The sequence below is a fragment of the Lemur catta genome, chromosome 5, assembly GCF_020740605.2.
Source record: "Lemur catta isolate mLemCat1 chromosome 5, mLemCat1.pri, whole genome shotgun sequence".
NCBI lineage: Eukaryota > Metazoa > Chordata > Mammalia > Primates > Lemuridae > Lemur > Lemur catta.
This window is the reverse complement of record NC_059132.1, coordinates 67,200,365-67,224,624: the sequence shown is the minus strand read 5'-3', so window position 1 is coordinate 67,224,624 and position 24,260 is coordinate 67,200,365. Positions and strand designations below refer to the sequence as shown.

The following is a 24,260-nucleotide window of genomic DNA, read 5'->3' as shown; positions in this document are numbered from 1 at the left end:
ATTACCTATGCTTTTTTCATTATGCTGGAAAGTGCCAAATTTCCTTTATTTAATGTGATTCCATCCAAATTTTTTTCACATAACTACCTGAATGATAACATGCAAAGCTTTTCACTTTTTTCATTTGATTTTAAATTTTTTATCAATATTAAGTTTTCAGATGTTCTCTGAAATATCTGTGGTTGCTCTTCAGAAACAATTTTGAAAGTGAAATATAAATCATGCTAATAGAGAATAATTTTCAACTGCATTTTCTAGAATATTTTATCCTCAATTTCATATATATTGGGTGTACTCAATGGAAAGTTTTCATCATTCTACTTTGCAAAAAAATAGAAGAAAAATCAACTATATCGAAAACTAACCATGGTAAAATAAGTTCTTCACTGTTCAATATTTTGTAAGTAATAAAAATGTCACATTCAGCATTTGAAAAGAGGATACTGAGAAAATGAACATGATAAGCAAAAGTGTTAAGTGGAAGGTAACTACTGAAACAATATTTAAACTTCCTTAAGGTGGAAGAAAAATTATTTGAACTAATAAAATGTTCTTGTTTTTTTCCTGTCACTTATGAATATTGTGCTTATAACTATGAATGGAATATTCATGCATACATAGAAAATACAAAATAAAATAGTAAGCTAAAATACTTATTTTATAACTGGAAACTAAAATAAAATGATATAGCCTGAAAATGAGCAAAATGAGATAAGACTATCAAAATATTTGAAAATTAAACTTAGGTCCTATATGTCATTGAGGACAATTTGACAGAAATTAAATGCAATAAAAAAACCCACTTCATAATCCCTAAAGATATTTTTTTGTGTGTGTGGTGGTGGGGAGGAGTGGTTGGGTGGTGAAATGGTATTAAGTTATAGATCTAATAGGTATACTATTTATGGTACAAGATAAAATTAACCTAAACTAAATCAATGAGAAAAGTGATGATGAGTCAAAGTTTTTCAAATGTCCATCAATAACAAATATATTTCCCAACTCAGTTTAGTTATGTTTTTTAAATATACTTATCTAAAATCAGAAAATTTACTACCATCAATTAGCCTATAATGATCTGGCAAACTGAGTTCTATAATTTGACCAGATGCAAGGCTACAACTAAATATAAAGCTAAAAGAAAATGTGTGACTTCACAGACTGAAGTCTGAAAATTTATTACAATCAAATGTCCACATTTATTGAAGTTCCAGTCTTAAACCCACTAACGTTGTGTTCTAGTGGCCAAGAACTATGCTAAATGCATGATTTAATCTTCATGAATACTATAGAGAGATTGTTTCTAAATGATGTCAAATATTAACATGAAAATCACTATTAGAAGTAAAATTTATTTAAAAAAGCAGGCACACGGGCAAGTAAGATATTACATTGTAACCTTAAGCAGAGATATTTAGAACATACATACAGTAAATGAGAAGCCAGAATTCCTTGGTTCCTGTCCTAGTTTAGCATTAACTTACTGATAAATGTTGGCAAGCCATTTTAAAGCACTAAGCTTGTATTCATTATGTACATTGGCTTGTTATTATGATGAATTAATAATATAATATTGCAAAAGTTTTGAAATAAATAATACCCAATTTATCATTAATATTATTATCACTAGTACTGGCATTCTCTCACCATCTTCCTCTCCCTCTCTTTCTCTCTTTTCCTCCCCCCTCTCCCTCTCTCTCCAACCTTTTCAGTCTCCAGTAATATTTTCTTTGTTTGAGACAGGTTCTCACTCTGTTGCCCAGCCTTGACAGCAGTGTTACCATGATGGCTCACTGTAACCTCAAACTCCTGGGCTCAAGTGATCCTCCCCTCTCAGCCTCTCAAAATGCTAGAATACAGGCATGAGCCACAATGCCAGACTGGTAATATGTTTTTTAAAAACATTTGTTTAGTAGTCCTAATTTTTAAATCCCAGAAAAAAGTGATTGGTCACCCTATTAATCACTTCTTTTAGATCATTTTTATATTAGATATAATATCTACTGTCTAGCTACTACTTATCTATAAATGGCAGGTAAACATATAAAATATGTAAAGTGTGTAAAATATGTAAAATTCACATCACTGAATTAAAAAAATTTTAACATAAATCTACCAAAACTTAAGGGATTAATCAAATTGGTTTTGATGCTATGGGTACTAAATGAATTCAGAGAAACTAAAGTTTCTAAGTGTCTGTATTCTGGCTTCAAAAGAGTTCATCTAAATTTATCATTATTAATGTAATAATACAAGTTATTAATTTCACCATCAATATTCAGTTCCAATTGGACAATACTGACTAAAAAAACAAATCAAACATGCAAATAAAAATCTGGATATCAGCTTTCAGAGTGCATACATATAAAATACATAGATAGTATATACATTATTATATACAATATATATTTGGATTGCTATTTTTCTTGAAGTGGTATAAAGGCTGTAAATATAAAATAGAAACTTTACAAAGGTATCCTTTCCAAATAAAAAAAAAAAAAACAACTAAAGGACATAAGCACATGCCATTCACTGATACATTTTAAAATATTCTTGGCAGCCCAGTTTTCAGGTCTAAGTTCTACAAGTCCCTTCTTAAAAAAAAAAAAAAAAGAAGAAGAAAAGAATCAGGTAAAAGACTCAATTAAAACACAAAATACAGAAGTCTCTTCAGATTATGCCAAAGAAAAAGAAAACAACGTCGGATCTCATTCAAATAGCACACAGATAGCTGTAACAACTATATTTCTTAAGTTGTTATCGTTTGTGATGCACATTTAAGTGCACAGAACATTTGCCTTTCCAGCAGTTTTATTCTCAGCATAGTAAAAGGCAAAAGGGTTTCTGTTCAATTGACTTTCTCATAAAAGTTTTAGTTCTCTATTCATTTTGACATAGGTTATATCTTGAGTTTCTTACTCCAGCTTACGTCTACCCTCTGAGTAGTATAGATGTTTTGTGTGACGACTGCCCTGGTGTCAGGGTGAGAGGACATTGTACTTGCTATAAGGATGATGTGAATTGCAGCAGTTAGAAAGCCCTTTGTAGGGGAAACGACTTTAAGGCAGAACCATTTTATCAAAAAAAAACGAATAGCTAGACATTATATACAGAGAAGGTTTTATGTTATATTGAGTGTCATCACGAAGTATTTAATGGCACTAAACAAATGCTGCAATATTCTACATCTTATTATAGCCTATTATTTCATGATCAAATAAATATGAATAAAAATAAACTAGAAAAATATTATATTCATAGGGATATTGTTTGTTTTAGATAGTTCCACAAATCATAAATCACTAATGAAAATTCTTGGTAAATTCATGTGTACATTTAAGAGTCAATAATAGTAAATGCTGAGATTACTACAGAGGCATTTCAATATTTAACACAAATAACAGAAAAAATATTATATATATAGTTATATATAAAAATATTTTGATATAGATACATAATTTTTAACCTGAATTTTAATGTTAAGTTTAAAACAATGCATCAATATATATGATTGTACAAATATAATTTATTTTAATAAGTTTAAATGTAAATGCCAAACAAATCTGATAAATTAAATATGTGAAAGAAATGGGACTTACCTGAAGTGCAAATCAGTAAGGAAAAATGCAAATCCTACTTTCTTTAAAAACTTTCAAGTATTTTCTAATATTTTTCCAGTACTTATTTTTTGTTAAAGTTTTTTTATTTTGTAATAATTGTAGATTTGCATAATTGGCAGAAATAATACAGAGAAATCCCATGTACCCTTTACCCATTTCCTCCCAATGATAACATTTTGCAAAATTATTATAGTACAATGTCATAACCAAGATATTGACTTTGATACTATCCATGGATCTTACTCAGATTTCCTATTTTATTTGCACCCATTTGTGTATGTGTGTTTAATTTTATTAAATTTTTACCACATATGTAAATCTCTATATTCATCAAGATAGTCAAGAACATAAAGAAGAGTAAAAATCTAATATTTTTAAAAATGAATTTTAAGATCCCAGTAATCTTTTAAAGCAGGGGTCAAAAAATTTTCCTGGAAAAATCCAGATAAAAATTGTCCAGACTTTGGGGGCCATAAGATCTCTGTTCCCACTGCTACTCAGCTCTCCCTTTTTAGTCCAGAAGCACTAAAGAAATGAATGTAGCTTTGTTCCAATAAAACTCAAGTTAAAAAAATAGGTCCTGACCTGGATTTTGCCAATAGGCTCATGTTTGTTAACCCACATTCTAAGGTTTCAAAATCAACTTTTGTTAGTCTAAAAGTAGCAAATGTGTTTTCTATTTCATTTGTTTTGACTTGTTTCAATATTCTATTTGCAAATATCTAATTAAATATAAGATTTTGCAGTTCTTGAACTTAATACTTTGATTTGTTTTTTCCATTGGGCCATTATAGGAAGCTATATAACCTGCTGAAATTCCACAGAAAATATAATTCACAATCACAGAATTAACTTTAGCTATAACAGCATCAGTCCTTCAGCTTTATGGAATCTGCTTTTACATCCCAAATTTGGCCAAATACACACTAATAAGATAGGAAATTTATTAGTTTGTTCTACATTGTTTACTACTTTTCTGCTGAAATAAAGTCATTTTATGAGTAAGCTGTATGTTAACAAACACCAAAACAAATAAACAAGCAAACAGAAGACCCACAATTTCTGAGACCTGGAAAACACGCCAACCCTTGGTAAATAACCCAGATAATATAAATGGAATTTTAATACTATGTATGATGAGAAAGTATTTTGAAGCAACTATAGATCTGATAAATATGCTTAATATAAGTCTGGAGGACAAAAGTTTTTCAAAGCATTGCTTTATGAAGTAAACTTATAAGGAAGGTAATATATGTCCTTGTTCATCTATGTCATACTGATTTATATATTGCATGGCATTATGTCTAAGCATCTGGCTATAAAGCAGGACTTTAAATATAACAGATTACTTTCTCACACGGTATTTAATATCATGTGCTTCCACATAATCAATCACTGGGTGTCAGGTGAACAAAACCTCAGCTTGAGAATATGATTCTAATTTAAAATATTTACATGGTTACATATTGCATATGATTTACATAATTTTATAATGTTATGCATTAGTTCAATAGTATAATTTCCACTGTACCATCTCAGGTAAAAATGACAGAAACAATAGTGTATGAGTATCAAAGCACAATGTTCATAGAACCAACTCTAACTACTTGTAAAATAGATTTGATTGAAAAGGGAAATAAATTGAATTTGAAACCAAAGCCATCTCTTATTCTTCTTGTAAAAGAAGAGAATCTAGCATCATAAAATTCTCTGCACATGTATTTAAGATGCAGATAGTGCACTATGGTAAGTAAACTATGCATATAATTTTACTTCAATTATGTCAAAGAGCTTCTAGTAGCCACAATGGCTACATTTTGTATAATTTGAAAAGCTCGGTGTATTCTTTTTTTTTTTTAATACCTTGAAAATAATACTTTGTCCTATTAAGTTTAAAAAAATTTAAATCTTCAATTTTCCTTAATAAGTAGATGAATGAAATATTGTAACATTAAATTTCAGTCAAAAATTTAAGCTAGGAATAAAGCAAACATGTTTGTAAGCGTAATCCCACTTCAGAGACCTTCTGAGAAACTGGGACTCGGAACCAACCTAAGATTAGAAATGAGATTGATCACTCACCTATTAGAATGACGGAACATCTATATATTTAAGTCACTAATTTCAATCTAAGTCATGACTGTGAACCAGAAAATATTCCCAAAGGCATAAACAAATAACAAATTAATAAATAAATGATATTAAAGCTGTTCACTGATTTAGTTATATCACATGTTAAAATAACATATCAAATTACTAATTTTCCATAAGCTAATGATTTTCAAGTACATGAAAGTAAATACCAACACTTTAAAATTTTAAACTACTGTCATCTCAGATTCACTAATTAAGTTTAGCATCATTTCTTCATATTTATTTCAGTGGGTAATTACCAGTTCCATATAATGTGAATTATGTGGTGCAAACTGAAACCATTGTTTTTCATCAGGAAGTAATGAAATGTTATCACAGCATGGCTTGGCATTCATTCTTCCCTCAATTTCACTCCAGGTGCTTTGCACTGGGTGGATTTGGCCTGTAGAGTGAATTGGCCACCCTGTGTCCCTAAGATAATCCCTGATTGGGAAGCCATATGGTGCAATGCTGGAAGCTATATTAAATTTTGAGTCATATTTTGGCCAGCTTTATTCTCATAACTGAATATCAGAATTGTATCCTTGTAAATTTCCGCACACTACTGCTTATTGGTTTAATTAAGCTAAGTTTATTTCTTCTTCCTTTCTTTTCTTCCTTGTTAATATAAAATTGTGCTAGCATTTATATTTAAAGGCACTAGCTGAGAATAGGAAAGAAACAGAGTGACACTTTAGGTTCACCCTGCATTTACCTTTGAAGAAGCAGTCTTCGTTGTGAACAATGGTGATCTTTTGTTTTTTCAGGCAAGCAGCTCTGTGCACTTCACAATGGTTTTCATAGAATTCTCCATCGGATCCACACACAGGTTTGTAGTGCCGTTTGCAAAGTTCCATGCAGGCACATTCAGCCTGCCCTGTCCCCCTGCTGATAACACAGTGCCTCCCCAAACCACAGTACTTATTTTCACAAGATCCAAAAGGGCCATCCTGAGTCAGAAATCCTGAGGATAAAGAAAAAAAAAGAAAAGAAAATCATTTGGTTAAAATGTCCAAATAATATGGACATTTCTAAGTAGCAAATGAAACAAAATGTTCTAAGACAATTATAGAATACTATATTCAGAATTCAGTTGTTTTCAGGGGAGAAGATGCTTGTATCAGAACCCACAGATGAGCTTTTTCAAAATGCTTTCAACATTCTTCTCCTCTTTTCCTCCTCTCCTCTTTCCCTCCTCTCCATCCCCAGGGTAATATAGTGCTTCGTTCACGAACGGTCTCTAAAGCTAAACTGCCTGTGTTCAAATGTTGACTCTACCAGGATTTATGTCCTGGATAAATTCCTTCTATCAGCTTGATGTTCTTGGATAAATTCCTTCCCTGTGGCAAGTTGTCCCATCTGTCATATGGGGATAAAAGTATGGACCATCTCCTAGAGTTGTACAAAATATTACATGCAATAATCCACAGAAAACACATCCCTGGCACATAATAAATATTAACTTTTACAGTAACAGACTTCTGGACAGGAGAAAGGAAGGAAATACATGCATTTAAGGCAGAAAATGAGAGGAAATTAGAGTGAAAAATAATGGCATCTTGAAACTTCTTAGTAGCTTCTGATAGCTGACCCTTTCTTATTTTGATCTTTGACACTTGAAATCACTGATGCATTTCATGATTAAATGAACAAGGCATGAAGAAATCAATTTTCTTGTTACTTATTCAGTCTAACAATCTCCACTGATATCAGAAAAGTATAGGTGGATCCAGCAGTCTTGTACTAAGGCTGAAATTATTATGATTTTCTAGATAGAGCTGGCTTTTCTCTTTTGAGACCTCTGAAAAAATCAAAAATGGTAATAAACTGAATATAAGTATATACATATACACAAATATATGCATATATGCATAAGCATATACACATGTACATATACAAACATGAATGAGATATATTACACATACATATATGTGTGTACATAATTAACATCAATGACACTTTTGTATTGCAAAAAGGAAAGTAAAGATTTGAGAAGTTTTAAGCTTAAATTATAGTAATTTTCTTGGATACTTAGTGTATATTTTCAGCTTGTTTGTTTTAGGTCATCTCTCTACATCATGGCATCAAAATGATTAAGAACATGGAATCTTACCCTGAGTTTAAATCACAGCTCTACCAGTTGTAAGCTTCAGCACCGAGAGTGTGTACCTAACCCATTTGTAACTCAGTTTCTTCATATGTAAGATAGGAATAACAGCAGTATATTCTCATAGGCTCATCGAGATTAAAGGGCTTGGTATATGTAAAGCTAGTTAGTTTTAACTGTTAAAAGTGTTACTTTTAAGTGTTAGTTATTATTTCTTCAAAAACTAGTTTTCATAGGACATAAAGATGTGAATAAAAACATTTAAATAATCAATTAAGATTTTTAAATGAAGTTCATACATTAATTTTATTGTTGTATTTATGCATGTATTTCCAAATAGAACTTAAATAGGCAAAATTAAAATTAAAATTAAAATTACACAGAAAAGACCAACACTTTCAATAGCATGATTTTTTCAAAAAATTAATTTACATGTTCTGATAGCAGTGGAAGTTAGAACAAATCTACTAGAAAGCAATTTTAAAATATTTGCACTATTTGAATGCTATATTCCAATTGTTAAGAAAGCAACAAAAAAGTGAAAAAAATAATTTATTGAACAGCGCTTTCCAATGTAGTATTATTTAAATATTGATAACCCATTCAAATATTTTAATAAATTTTGGAATATTTATTTAATGCAATAGTTCTTGAACTTTGGCATGCATAAAAATAGCCTAGAGAAGTTGTTAAAACAAAAATTCTTCCTCCATCTCACCCCAGAATTTCTCATTCAGTAAATCTGCAGTACAGTCCAAAATTTATGTCTAACAAGTTCCTAGGTGATAGTGATAACTGCTGCTTCCAGGATCACACTTCAGGGCCTCTGACTTAATGAAACCCTACTTTATAGTTAAAATAGATATAATACTAAGAGAAGGACTAGGTAAGTGATTATGAAATGCTCTGAAGTAGAAAAGTTGAGAAGTTAATGCTATAATCAAAACCATATAAAATATTGCAAATTTTTGGAAGATGCAAGGAAAAGAAATGGAAAAATGAACATAATTAATTAGCTAGATTGATATGATATTTGGCAAGTTTTTACACTTTTATATTATTGCTTTTTAATGTTCAATATGTTAAATTAAATAAGGAGAAGTCCATTAGCTGGAGATTGTTTCAGTACTTTGAGTTCCTAAGGGACAAACTGCAACTGAACTTAGTATGTAACAAACCAAAACTAAATTTAGGAGTATATTTTTTGTAACAAAGCCAGGTTTCAACCAACTGTAAACAGCTGAGTTTTAGCGGACTGATCAGACTATGCCCAAATAAGGCAAATACTTCATTACATCAGGCCAAAATAAGGTAGTGCCATAGCTGTCACCAATCTTGTCATTTCTTTACTTTGCTTTTGTGTTTGGCCTTTTGAAGCTCACTGCTCACACTGCTGGACAGAGCTCTCTGTATCTCTTCTAGGTCTGACTATTACAGATTCATGAATTGTTCTTTGGTCAAATAAATTGTTAAATTTAATTTGTCTAAAGTTTTCATTTTAACAAATACGCTAAAAGAAAGTCCAAAATTATGTCACTTATGACTATAAAATACTCATTTCAAAGTGGAAAAATATTTCCCCATCCTTATACCAATACTTAGGCAAATTATTGATCTAATGTTTATAGAGTCCAATATGGGGCTGCCATTATAACACAAAAATTTCACTAATATAGTTATACTTTGTTAATTTTATACATTTTCTTACTATCAAATGATAAGTTAAATTTATCAACAGAATGTTTTATTTTTTTATTATCAAAAAATGAGCTAAAGTTTATTAAGAGTACCTGATCATTTTAAGTTTGGTTACAAATTGAAGTAGCTTTCTGAATCAGTGTAATTTTCCTTCTTGGGGGGAAATGCTTCACTATAATATGTGGTCATATGTAGCATATCTTGCTTGGTGACTATTTATTTCCCAGATTTTCTCCTCTTAAATTCTTCTTCTTAGAGCCTCTACTTGTGTTCAGAGATTTGTATTAGGATACTGGCCATTTTCTAGAAGTTAATGAACTACTTTACACTAGCTAGAAGCTGTGTGTTGCATGTAGCTGCTATAATTAAAGGAAATTTAATTAATTCATATGCAATCCAAAAAAAAGCTCATATTATGTAAATGAATAGCTAGAACATACCCTTTCTGACAGTAATTATCCATGACTAATGCTGAACTTAAGTTTCAGCTGAGATTAAATCAATTTAATCTGATCAACATGTCAAAGATTTCTTTTAAGTACATTCAGTCAGATAATACACTAAATGCATTTTAATCTAGAATTTATATCCTGGTATCTAATAGCTTTACAAAATATAATATTTTTCCAAAAAAGGGATACATATTTAACAAGTATATCATTTTATAATTTCTATTCCTGCAGAGAATTTCAAAAATTCCTCAGATTTGCCATAAAGATAAAACATTAAAAGATTAAAGACACCAAGTCATAAAACAATTCTACATTAATTCTAAAGATGGTTCTTTCCAGATTCTCAATCGTGAATGAAATTCTCTTCAAGGAATATATATCTATGTTTATATTTATATCTATATATGCATATCTAACATATCAGACAGGTACTTAACATACAGTGGATCTAAATTGAAATAAACTTTAGTAATATGCAATTATTTTTCTATGCAAGGTGTCATATTAGTTGCTATAGGATACATAAAAAAAACAGTCAATGACACTTTCTTCAAGTGGCTTAGAAAGGGCCTAAGATAGGACTTGAACATGCTCAAGTAGACGGGCTAAGATTTAGGGGCACACTTAAGGGCACAAAGGAGACTGAGGTCAGGTCAGACCTTACAGACAAGGTAGCGTGTAACAGTTGAGGTTGTGTTTGAAGAGAGGGTAGGAGTTCAGATGGCTGATAGGAGCAGCATGGAATAAAGACAGACGCTGGATTTTTAACCCATAATAGCAGGGGGAGGGAAGAGCCAGATTTTGATGAGCTAACTACTTTTAATTTTTATTACGGAACATAAACATATCATTGTATTTAGAGTGTCAAGTTATTTGAGGTGCTATCTTATGAAAATGTATTATGTCAAAGTACAAAATATAAGGATTATATTCACTTTGATTTTTTAAAAAAGAACAAGAGATTTTTGGTATAGAACAGGATTAAGTCTTGGCTTTTTCATTATATGCTTGTCTGACCTTGGTGAGGCCGCAATATCTTTGGGCCTGCTATTCTAGTGGCTAAATAAGAGGTAACTAACAAATTATCTTTAGATTTGCTCTCATATAAATAATACTTTAATTTAATAATGCTTGGCAAAACACAGTTCTAATGAAAATTAATGTCTGGTAATTATATTTAGTAAGCTTACTCTAGAATGTCTAATATTTATAGTTCACTTGCATTAAATAATCATATACTCATAATTCTCTAATTTGAATAATATTTACATACTGTAGAAATACCCTTAACTATACAAAGTGCAACAGAATTTTAACTTAGATTATTCATATGGCTCTTTTTTTCTAAGACTTTGATATTATTTGTTTTTGTTTTATGCTAATAGTTACAATGTGGTCTTTAAAATAAGAATCTTTTATCTCTATTCCTACTACAAGTGCAATTTAAAATGACTGAGCTTTGGAGTTTTCCCATCTAAACTAGAACATAGTAGGAACTCAATAAGTATTAATTCTATGAATAAATAAAATGGAAGTAAAAATAATAATAATAATTATAATACCATATTGCTGTTGAGAGGATTATAAGGGATGGTGCACTGAAAGTGCCTGGCACAAAATATGTGCTTAAAAAATGTAGTGATTATTATTATTATTAAGAATTATCATTTACTACAGATTTGGCGCATAGAATATATTGACTTAAAGTCACTGGAACAAATAAAACTGCCTTTGACAATTCTAGTTTCTATTATATTCATTTGAAATGACTTTAGAGAACTGACGAAACCTGTGTTCTCTAATAATACTCCTAAAATTTTCAAGAACATTTCTCTCAGCAACAAAAAAAACAAAAAAGAAAGTAAAGGCTCACAATTATATAATTATATATTTTGATTTAGAATTAAGTATAATATTTTGGTGACATTTTCCTACCCACACATTGAAAAATTGTGAAACTCTTCAGTAAATCCAAAATACAATTTCCTGTTGCACACTGTAAACTGTAACAAAATGGATTCAGACCTCACAAAATTCATGGCAAGGGGCATTTCAAGTAAATACAGGAATGCCCACAGAAGATTGAGCACAGTATGATCTTTTCATGACCTTTAATGATTGGGATGTGTGTTTTCTGCTGTTACTTTGAGAAGTCAGTCAAAACAAGGATGCCCAATGAAAAGTTTGCCAGTGTGCCACTATTGAACGACAATCCTTTTGAATGGTCACATAATCTGTAGTTCAGTGAATTTGGAACCTTCTTTTCTATCTTATTTTAGACAATCCATTGGACTTCTGCAAGCACCTTCATGTAATTTTGCAATAGGATTTTTTTTTTCATTTTAAGAATAGGTAAATATGAAAAAGATAAGTACAAAAATAGCCAGGGATCCAGGTAAATTGCATCCATCCAAATTATAGTTTCTGTTTAATGCTAATGAATGTTTGCCAGTGGAGATGATTTTTGATGTGTCATTTCCAGAAGTTAGATAATTTGAGATCAGTAACTAAAATGACAACAATTATTTTTTTACTTTTTTTTTTTTTTTTTTTAAGACAGAGTCTCACTCTATTGCCTGGACTAGAGTGCTGTGGCATCAGCCTAGCTCACAGCAACCTCAAACTCCTGGGCTCAAGCAATCCTACTGCCTCAACCTCCCAAGTAGCTGGGACTAGAGTCATGTGCCACCATGCCCGGATAATTTTTTTTTTCCTATATATTTTTTGTTGTCCAGCTAATTTCTTTCTATTTTTTTTAGTAGAGATGGGGTCTTGCTCTTGTTCAGGCTAGTCTCGAACAATTATTTTTTATATGATGTTCTCAACAGAATTACGATAGTCTTTACAGTAGAACACAGAAAGAGTCTAAGTTAAAATTTCAAAACTCTTCTTAACCTAAACTTGTGACCTTGACAGTGAAGTACACAAAGATTTTCTTCATCATTTATTTTACCCTTTCCAAGTCCCAGTTGTAAGCCATGAATTCTCATATTACCTTAACATCTCTATCCCACTGAGAATTTACTTACAGTAGTAATTACGGTCACATACTTTCCTAATAGTAAAAATGTTTTATTTATGATAGAAATTGGTTAAAAGTCATAAAAATCTTACTCTATATAGTTTCCCTTGGTAGCTATTGAATATCTTGACATTATAGATATGTCAGTAGATAGAAAGACAGAGAGACACCATATGTGAATATATGGTATTTAAGGCCTTTTATTAGATAACGAAGATTTGTCATTAGTAGAAGCAAAATATTTGTTCTCAAGTGTTTTAATTAGTAAGATACTTGAGTGAAATTATGAAAAGAGGTATTTTTTTTGCTCAATAATTAGCTGTTACTCCCTCTATAAACCATGTTGATCCATATAATTAATAAGAAAATAGATCAATTAGCATAAATAAAAATAGCATTTTATTTTATATGAATGTATGCAATGAGATTAAAAGCATATGCTGAATCATATCTGAGACTTAAAATATTTTAGGCTTTGGAATAAAGTCTTTAAAAACATCTTATTTCTTATTAAAATTTAAACTAGTAAATAGATTATCCTCAGATAAGTTAGACATTTTTATTAAACAGCATATTAAAAAATCTTTAAGTGAAGGTCAAACATTATAAAAGAAGGTTAGATTTGGCCAGTTAAGCCTTTAAATTATTATGCTGATTGTTAGAATCAAGACTGTCATATGGCTAATATAAAATTGACTGAAAAATGAAGACATAGTAATTTCTGTTATAATTACAGAGATAAATGACTGCTTTATATTTTTAAGTTTTAATTATTTAATTATAAAATCAACTTTAGTAAATTATTTCTTAAAAATATGCATTTCTTAAATATACATTTCTTAAAAATATACATTTTTTCCAGATTTTTTGGAGTAAAATTGACCCCAAATAGTCTATTAACTAAAAAAGTAAAAATAAAGCAAGAAAACTATTGTTTTTTTCATAAAGAAATATAAGATTTAAAAACTAAGCATAAAAGTAGAAAAATACACTTAATTTGTTTTGAAAAATTGTTTTTTTCTTTATGAGAATGTGCTTTTAATGCATTGATATTTACCTTTTCAAATTCATGGACTATTTTTAGAGCAATTTTATGTTCACAGACAAATTGAATAGAAAATAGAGTTTTCATATATTCGCTCCCCCACAAATGCACAGTTTTCCCCACCACCAACATCCTGCTCCTTTGCTGTGCGGTTCCTTTGTGACAGTCCGTGAATCAACTCTGCCACAGCCTTGTGAGCCCAAGTAACTAGTTTACATCGGGGCTCACTCTGTTCATCCTACTCATCATTCCTTCTGTTCCCCTGAGCCCCTGGTAACCACTTACCCTTTTAATATTTCCTTAGTTTTGCGTTTTCCAGACTATTACAAAGTTGGGATTATATAATATGTAACCTTTTAAATTGACTTCTTTTATGTAGCAATAAGCATTTAAAATTCTTTTATGTCTATCTGTGGCTTCATAGCTTATTTCTTTTTATTGCTGAATAATACCCCATTGTATGGATAACAAGTTTATTTATTTATTTACCTACTGAAGAACATCTTGGCTGCTTCCAAGTTTGGGCATGAAAAATAAAGCTCATGTACAGGTTTTTGTGGAGAAATAAGTATTCAACTCATTTAGGTATTCATAAATATCAAAGAGTACTGTTGTTAAATCGGATGGTAAGAGAATATTTAGTTTTGTAAAAAACTGCCAAACTGTCTTTCAAAGTGGCTGTACCATTTTGCATTCCTACAAGTGATGAATGAGAGCTCTCATTGCTGCACATCCTAACCAGCTTTTAGTGTCAGCAGTGTTTTTGACTTTTACTATTCAATTAAATAGTAGTGGTATTTTGGTGTTTTAATTGCAATTTCCTAAAATGAACGAGAGTTTGTGTTGCTGTACATCCTAACCACCTTTTAATGTCAGCAATGTTTTAGACTTTTACTACTCAAGTAAGTAGTAATGCTATTTTGGTGTTTTAATTTGGAATTTCCGAATGACATATGATGTTGAGCATATTTTTAGACGCTTATTTGTTATTTGTATATCATCTTTGGTGAGGTGTCTGTTCAGACCTTTTCCCATTGTTTTCTCTTTGTAAAATTTTAAGAGTTTGTATGATTGTGTATCAGTCCTTTATCAGATATGCCTTTTGCAAATATTTTCTCCCATTCTATAGCTTGTGTTCTCAATCTCCTGACAGTGTCTTCTACAGAGAAGTTTTTAATTTTAATGAAGTCCAACTAATCAATTTTTCCTTTCATATATTGTGCTTGGTGTTGTAACTAAAATTTCATGACCAAACCCAAGGTCATTGAGATGTTCTCCTATGCTATATTCTAGGAGTTTTATAGTTTTGCATTTTATATTTAGGTCTGTTATCCATTTTGAGTTAATGTCTGTGATGGATACAAGGGTTATGTCTAGATTCATTTTCTTTTCTATTCTTTTTTTTTTTGCATGGTGTTTTGGGACCATGTATTGAAAAGAATATCCTTTCTCCATTAAATTCCCTTTGCTTTTTTGTCAGAAATCAATTGACCATGATTGTGTGGGTCTGTTTCCATCTGGGCTCTCCACTCTGTTCTGTCAGTCTTTTTTCTCTTTTTGCAGTACAACGCTGTCTTGATCACTGTAGCTTTATAGTAAATCTTAAAGTCAAGTAATTCCAGTCTTCCAACTTTGTTCTTCTTCAGTTTTGTGTTGACTATTCTGGGTCTTTTGACCCTACACATAAACTTTAGAATCAGTTTGTCAATATCCACAAAACAGTTTGTTGAGATTTTTGATTGGAAACGATTTACTTTCATAAAATTTGATGTAGAATGTAGATAACTGAAAAGGACTTTATTTATTTATTTATTTATTTATTTATTTATTTTAGAAATGGGGTCTCACTACATTGACCTTGCAGTTCTCAAACTGTTGGGACCAAGTGATCCTCCTGCCTCAGCCTCCTGACTAGCTGGGACTGTAGGTGCATGCTTCTGTGCCTGGTTTTGAAATGACTTTAAAGTTGGCATATACTTAATTAATGGAAAATACACCTCTCAGTCACAATTCTAAATACTACTATAGATGATGTAGGTAGGAGTGTGTGGGTGTATGTGGGTGTGTGTGCGTATACATCGTTTAAACTGAGAAATTATTATTTAGAGGAAATCTAATGCAAAAGCCCAATATATAGTAAATCAAAGCGTCACCATTCAGGTTAAAGCAGGGATGGGAGCACCATCTCTAGTCCCCCTGGCATCCATTAAGGGAAATGAGAAGGACTCAAGATTTCCACAGAACTGGATTAAAGGTTGTCTCATTTTTCCCTTCAAATTTATACTTTTTTGAAATGTGGCTAGTTATGTTTGCCCCACCTTTTCTTTACACCTGTTGCATTAGAAACAACCTCAGGGTTGTGTAAGAGCCATATTTTTAATCGTTGTTATAACATCAGATTATTGGAAAGGTCCTTAAAATGTCTGAGCTCTTCATAACCGATAATGTGGAGATCAATGTGTGATGAAAGGCACTGTTTGTAGCATTTTCCAGTTTCTGTGGTGTAAAATACCCCCAACATGAGTGATCTGAAGCTACAAATAAGACATTACAAAGCCTGAATTTAAGAAGAGATATGAATAGTCAAATAGTCAGCTCTCATAAACCAGTACAAGTCAGCTCCAGCAAAACTGATTTCTTAGCTTTGGCAAAAATCTAAACAGAGTCAATGATTACAAATTCTCCCCTTCTCCCACAAGAAACCTCTGTGGTTGACTTAAAGTACTGATCAGTTCATTAATTTCATTGGAAAATCTTGAACATTTAGTATTTGCAAAAAAAAAAAAAAAAGACTTTATTTTCTAAGAATTAACTTAGTACTATATCTCTTTAGAATTTAATTTAATCTCAGTTATTTTTGAGGCTTTTCCCCCCTTTTGAAGGCTTAGGCCAATGGTAGAGTTTTGTGTACTAGCAAGGCATGAGAGGTGAATGTGTTGTCCTCAGGTTCAGAATTCTGGGCTCATTATTGATACAACAGTGGTTCCAAGTCACATGACCACTTCAGTTCCTCGGATGTTTAAAACAAAACTTAGAATGCAAAGTACTTTCTCTACTCTTATAAACTCATTTCCTTCAACCCCTCACCTCTCCCCTCCAACAGCTGTGGTTTAAATCCATTTCATAACTAATTACTCCAAAAATTTAACAACTGAATTCTTTCAATTGCCCTGCTTTAGCTGTTTGGAACAATTAAAGGCTTTTCAGCTTTCCTGTGCTTATATCCTTTTCCTGGGGCTAAAGACACGGAGTTAATCTGCTGCTTGAATTGGACAAAAGCCAAGGGGGATATAATAGGATACCATCTCAAAAGTATCATCCTTTTATTCATAAGCTTTGATAGTTACCTGCCTTTCTCATATGTCTGAAAATTAAGCTGTAAAATTAGTGGAAATATAATTAAAATATCTGAAAACTAATTATAACAATAATGATAATGATTATCATATTAGAATTTTTGTATAGATGTGTAACACGTATTTAAAAATCCCATTTAGCTCATAGCCCATTATGGTCTCTGGGTCTTTAGGTACTACCGATTTATCTCTATTCTGCAGCTCTATAACTATTTTGTCTTTGCCTCCATCTCTATGGTAATTATTTTTTCTTTTTATAAGAACTAATTTTATTTTTTAAGTTGTTCCATATTTATGAATTCTGCATGTTTGGAATCTTTACTCACCCACAAAATAAAGTCAATATTTTGAACTTATCGCTTAAACAAAGCTAAAGGCTTTAACGTTATTTTCAAAGATTGTTTTGTTAATTTTATTGGTTAACTAAGTTGTTTTCTTAGACTTTTGGATATTTGGATTGTGGATTTCTTCCTATCTCTGGCTTTTGGTCACATTTAAACCATTGATAAATTCTCTACACATTATACAATAATGCCATTCATTAAGAAATTACATTTCATAACTAGTTTGCATGCGATAATCTTCTCTATACATATTTTTATGTCCTGTATAATTTGATTAGATACTAACATTATTATTTTGTTATCTATTTTACACTGTTGGCAGGTTAGGTGTATACTTAGCATGACGTGGTCTGGCGCCTTTCTGTCCCTACCCTGCCAGCGTATCTTGCATTGTTGCTCTTTGCCAGAGATTTCTCTTATTATCCCTTTCAGGCTGCAGAACCACAGGATCACATTGGATGGCTGTTTTATGGGTTTCTGACTTGGTGAGTGCCCTTGTGTCTTTCCTCTGCCTACCTTCTCCTTGTGGAGTGTGTACAGTGTATGCCATAGACGTCTCTTCTAAAAGGTACTCGGCCTAAGCACTGAAAAAGACACTAAGATACATGTCATGTGCTTAGGCCCGAAAGAGCCTTATATTTTAATAATTATATAAGATAATTAAAATATAAATATTTCATAAATTAAAAAAGTCTTCACAGGAGAGAGACAGAATGATACGAAATTTTGGAGGAGTGAAACATTTATTTTTGAGAGAATGTAATGAAGCTTCCTAATAGAAGTCAGATTTTATCAGAGATTTAAAAAAAATGGTTAGTATTTTGACAGTTGTAAATGGGTTAAAAAAGAAGAGCATAGGAAGACAGAAAAGCAATATTTTGTCCCCTAAATCTCAACTCTTTTATCATTTTTATTTTGCCCTCACACGTGGTTTCACAGTGATAATTCCCTAAATTGCTAAGCCAGTCCTTACAATTGACCCAATAAAGGAACACTTGAAGAACGTACTATATCTCTTCTTAGTTTATTTTTCAATTATTGCTTACTACATATATTTAAAATTACATAAAAAGCACCAAAATCGTTCTTTCTATGTAGTTGGGTCTTGGAGGTACCTCTGAAGTAGAAAGAGTAAGAAAACAAACCTCCAAACCATGTTTCCCTTGTAATATTGATAAATATCGCTTAGACATTCCAACTAAAGCATTTTCCTAAGCATTTTACTGCATTTGATTTTCGTAACAGTTCTATAAGTCCTATTTGTTTCCTGTTTTACACGTAAAAAAGAAATTAGCTCCAAATGGTTACTTAACATGCCCTAGGTCACACAGTTGGTGAGTGATGGAGCTAGGCTTCAAACCTTTAGACTTATATCTATTTGAACAATTAACATTTACATTATTCTACCTGAGTTTTGCTCCAATCAATTTTTATGGTTCTGGTGGAATATATAGGAATTATGTATTACAGGTGATTGGAAACATAAAAGTTGAGCTTAGTAGAAGGTCTAGAAATCCTAACTTGACACTCATGTATATAAAATTATAGGTAAAGATATGAATGAATGCAATGGAAGACAAGAAATAATGTATAGAAAGGAGAGTTGGAAATATAGTAACTTGGATTTTGGAAAAGTTTTTCAAGGGAAATACGAATGCCTTTACTGTTGGTCATTAAAGAACTGGCAACTTTTTAAAAAACTCATATGATCACTCATGGTTAGGAAAATTGGACCTGGTGTCCTACTGCCTGAATGAAACTGGATTCCATTAGTCACTAGCTGCGTAATCTTAGAATTTGTTTTTTTGCTTTCTGTTTCCTCTAATTTTCTCATCTGTAAAATGGAGATAGCAATTGAACTTATATCACAGTTGTAAATTAATTCATGCAAAGAAATTAAAATACTGCCTGTCAGACAATAAGTGCAACATTAATGTCAGCTATTATTAACATCAATATCATTGCTGCTGTTATTATTATTTTATTTCATTCTAATAAACAACAAAAAAGTAGGCAATTGGCGAAGAAGTTATAATCCAAAGTTTGCATATTATTTAGTGCTCATGGAAACAGAGCTAAAAATGATAGGTTCCCAGGTTAGCCAACAAACTCTACTTACTCATTGATAATTCAACAGTATGGTGCATATTGATGATATTACAGAAAATAATCATTATGTATAAAACACTTTTAAACAAAATATGACTAGCAATTTAGTTTTGGATCTCATGACTCTATTCCATGCCTACATTGTAAACTTGTAAAGTAATGAAAGTGAGAATTCTTTCAGTTTCTGCTTAATGATTCTCTTTGGCACAACAGCTCTGGTTTTGCAAGGGCATTTGCAAAGGGTCAGTAAAGAGAAGGATTCCAAGGTAGTAGAGACACTAAAAACCCTGACTCCACCATGATGCAGTATATCAGTGTAACAAAATTACACTTAAATTCATACATATTTATGCAAATTTATATAAATAAATTTATTTATACAATTAAAAATTTATACAATTGTATACAAATAAAAAAAAAAAGAAAAAAAGCTTTGGAGACCAGTTATTACTTTCAATAATGAGATCCTTCACAGAGGATCTCATTTCCAATTTATTCTCTGTATTGGGGGCAGAACTCTTTGCCTTTTCTCTACTATTCATATCAAAATAAACATTCTGATGGGCCTATAGGGCTACATAACCAGAGACATCTCTTTAATCACCAGACAGAGGTAACTAAAGATTGGGAAGGATGGTTCGTGAAACTCTTCTAGAAAAGGTGAGGACTTATTTTAAGCTGCTGTATATCAAATTCTGCCTCTTGTTCTTCAACTGTCTCCATTACTTCTGACTTAATTTTTTTTTTACTTTCCCCATTATAAACTTTTATACATTCAGCCCCAATTAATAGATTTTCTTCAGAGGTCTCTCAATGTTTCCAATGGTAATCAGTACAATGAATCTACACATCCTTTACAAATAGTTTTATGAGAAATGTGTAGACTTAAAGACTCTCCCCTGATCCTTTTATTAAAGACAAACCAAAAAGCAAACAAACCAAAAGGGAACCACTTTTACCCAACACATATCTTCTTTTATTGAAATGCAGATGAATTTCCTAATAGTTATGACTTTTGGAAATTGTGAAATTTGGAAAACAATGAAGATTATTTTACATATATTTACATGTACACATAATACATAGCCTTAGTATGTGTATGTGTGCATATGTACTACCAATGATACATTTTCCTCTTAAATGAACTCCTAGGTATATTGAAGACTTAAATATCATCTTAAACCCTCAAAACCATTAAAATATTTTAAAAGTTATCTACAAGGATGAAGAGAAGTAGAGTAGAGATAACAACACAATATTGGAAGCCTGTAAGCATATGGATAGATGAGGACTGACTTAGTTGCCTGGTGGGTAAAGCAGAAAATCTTATTTATTCACAGATCCCTCAAGAAAGCACATAAATTAGCAATACTAAGTATCTCAGGATATGAAAATGACAGTGGTTACTGAAATATGGGAGCCTGCTGAAAATTATTTGAGAAGTCAATAAATTACCTGATCTCCTTGCCTGTGCAACCCTAGTAGGAGTCTGGAAATTTTATTCACTCGGGACTCGGACCATACAGCATCCAAAAAATACTGAATTCTGAATGAAAACAATGAAGAGCAGCTCTCTCCTGCAGACTGCTCCACCTTAGCACCCAAGAAGAATGGTGAAAGCCACAGTCATAGCCTCTAGGCAGATGATTCAAAGACTCTTCCCTTTCTAAAGAATGTTTAATGGGAAATTGGGAGTTGCCTAAAAATGCTTCACCCAGATCACCCACAGAGAAGATTATAGTTGAAAATCCTTACCCAGTGCTCAGAAATTCCAACTGAGATTTTTGGTACTTTTGGTATGTCTCTCTTAAGCAACAACAAAAAGCCAACATTAACTGTACATGTGAGTAAACTCTCTGAATTGAAAGATAAGACCAAAATAAACAGATAAAAAATAATGTGAAATGAGATTATCCCTGAGGAAAAATACTGTAGCAATAAACCCAAACCTGTAATTTATATCATCACAGAAATAAGATATAATAGCCAATCTATGAAATAAAAACAAGAAGCAACTTTATAAAAACCAATAAGAGCTATTGGGAATCTAAAGGCCTGATAGTAAAACAAAAACTTCAGTAAGAAGCCCAGATAATAAAGTTAAGAAAGTCGTACAGAAAATAAGTAAATAGAAAAGAATGATAACACACGGGAGAAAATATATATTAATTAATTAAACAACATAGATAATCACTTCCAGAATTCCAAAGTCCAAATAATAGAAGGTCCAGATGGAGAGGGGAGAAAAACAGATGGTAGGAAATAATTAATAAAATTATTAAAATATTTCCAAGAACTGAAGGATACGAATTGCCAAACTGAGAAAGTTCACTTACTGCCCAGTAAAATGAATTAGAATAGATATATAGTATGACACATTGTGAAATTTAAAAATATTGAAGACAAAGATAATTTTCTAGAAGTTTCCAGAAAGGAAAATAAAATGTTCATTCACACAAACTGGATTAGGAATTAAAATTGCTTTTGACTTCTTAACAGCATCAGGTAAAACAAGAAGGCTATAACGCACTACAAAATTCTGAAGGAAAAGGACCTTGTGCTAACAATGTCCCTGACCCTGCTCTCCCCTTCATCCCCTTATCCCACGTGAGCTAAGGATTTTTCTTTCTCTCCATGGAGGTATTTCTGCTTTGACATATGCTTAAGTACTGGAAGTAGGCAAGGGTAAATTTAGAAGAAAAAAAATCAGATCTCCCCTTCTGTTCATATGTCTGCTGTACATTTGGGTGCCTGGTCCACACTTCAACCCTGCCAGTTGCCCTACCTATTGCAAAATTCCTGAACTTTGAAATATTCTAATATGGTGATTCCTCTGAAATTGGCTCACCTTTCTACCAACAAGCCCAGTTTCTTCATCTCTCACTCATCATAGAGATCTCACCTTGTATGTCTTTTCATCTAAGAGACCTTCCTTTACACCTTTCCTTTTTACCCCTCCTTACACCTACTAAATTAGGTCTCCTTCACCACCACCACTGATCAATATCAATGCACTTTGTAATATTCTGTTTTCCTGCATAACACCTAAACAAAATTTTTACTATAGAACTATTAATATTTTGAATATTTAGCTAATATCTATGTTCAATAAACATGTGTTTCAAGAGAGCAAAGGTGTTGTCGTTTTGTTCAAAAACTTTATTCTCAGGAACTAGGAGTCTCTAATGAGTCTTGATAAGTGAATAAGTGAACTGTTTGATACACTAGTTGATATTATACATGAAGATGATCAAAATGCATCATCAACTCACACATGTTGTAAAATATTTTTAAAAGATATATATGTATATATACCATTTTAAAATTATACATAAATATATAAAAATATATATGGAAAAAATAATTCTTTTAAAATTTCATAAATTAGATAAAAACATTTTCCTATGAGAAATATTACATGAGATAACATGTCATAAGAAATACTGGTGTACATCTTCATGTTTTGTGTATAATGGTTGATTAAAATATTGGGAATTTGGAAAAGTAAAATTTCCAATGATGAAAAATAATAAATTATTAAATAATATATAGCTTAGAAAAATGTGGTATCCTAAAGGAAAATTGCAATATGTATTACATATCAAAGTAATTGTCTTTGATTTCCACTTTGTCTGATTAATTTGGTTATAAAATCCTTTTAATAATTTAATGGCTGCATTCTTATGAATAAGCACTATCTTTATTTGAAACTCTTCTCTATAGGGAATAGGTTATCCTTTACCTTAAGGTTCTTTTTACTGGTGATATAAGTCATGGAACAGATATCCAGTGCCTAATTTTAATCAGCTTATTAATTGATAATTTAAAATGTCTATTTGTTGCTTCAGTCCTCAACTAAGGGAGCAATTAGTAACAGAAAAATATATTTAGAAGATGTAGTTACAAGAAAACAGAATGACAACAAGCACGGTATACCACTTTCTTAGTTTTAACCAGTACCATTAGTTACATCACTTAAGAAATGTAAAAGGTAACTATGACATAATTTAATTACTATATTGTACTAAGTGCTACCATTTTATATATTGGCACATATAAAGTTTGTAAACATTCAAAAATAAAGAGGATTCATTTAAAAAATAAATTTTTATCTACTTAGAATAAATATAAAAAGTATATTTCTATATATTAAGTTGAAAAAGGGAGCAGAAATTACATTGAATTATTAAAATATATATTCTTATTATAGTATTTAAATCTTGAAATCATATTGGAAATATTTGTAAATATAAGAAGCTTTCTTTTTAACATAGATATATTATTTCTTTAGAATACTTTTTCTTTATTTAAATTCCTAATAATAAAGACAAGATTCAATTTTGTTTTAAGGTTTTCAGCCAATGGTTTTAGCAA

The 24,260-nt window shown here is 31.2% G+C and overlaps 1 protein-coding gene across 3 annotated transcripts in view; it reads right to left on the bottom strand.

Moving 5' to 3' along the window:
- The window catches only part of FSTL5 (follistatin like 5), a 633,702-nt gene that overhangs the window by 411,703 nt on the left and 197,739 nt on the right, over positions 1-24,260 (bottom strand). For all 3 annotated transcript variants that reach the window (XM_045552739.1, XM_045552740.1, XM_045552741.1), the window contains exon 4: positions 6,469-6,717. In XM_045552739.1, the coding sequence (XP_045408695.1) occupies positions 6,469-6,717 (249 nt within the window). The remainder of the gene's footprint in view (positions 1-6,468; positions 6,718-24,260) is intronic.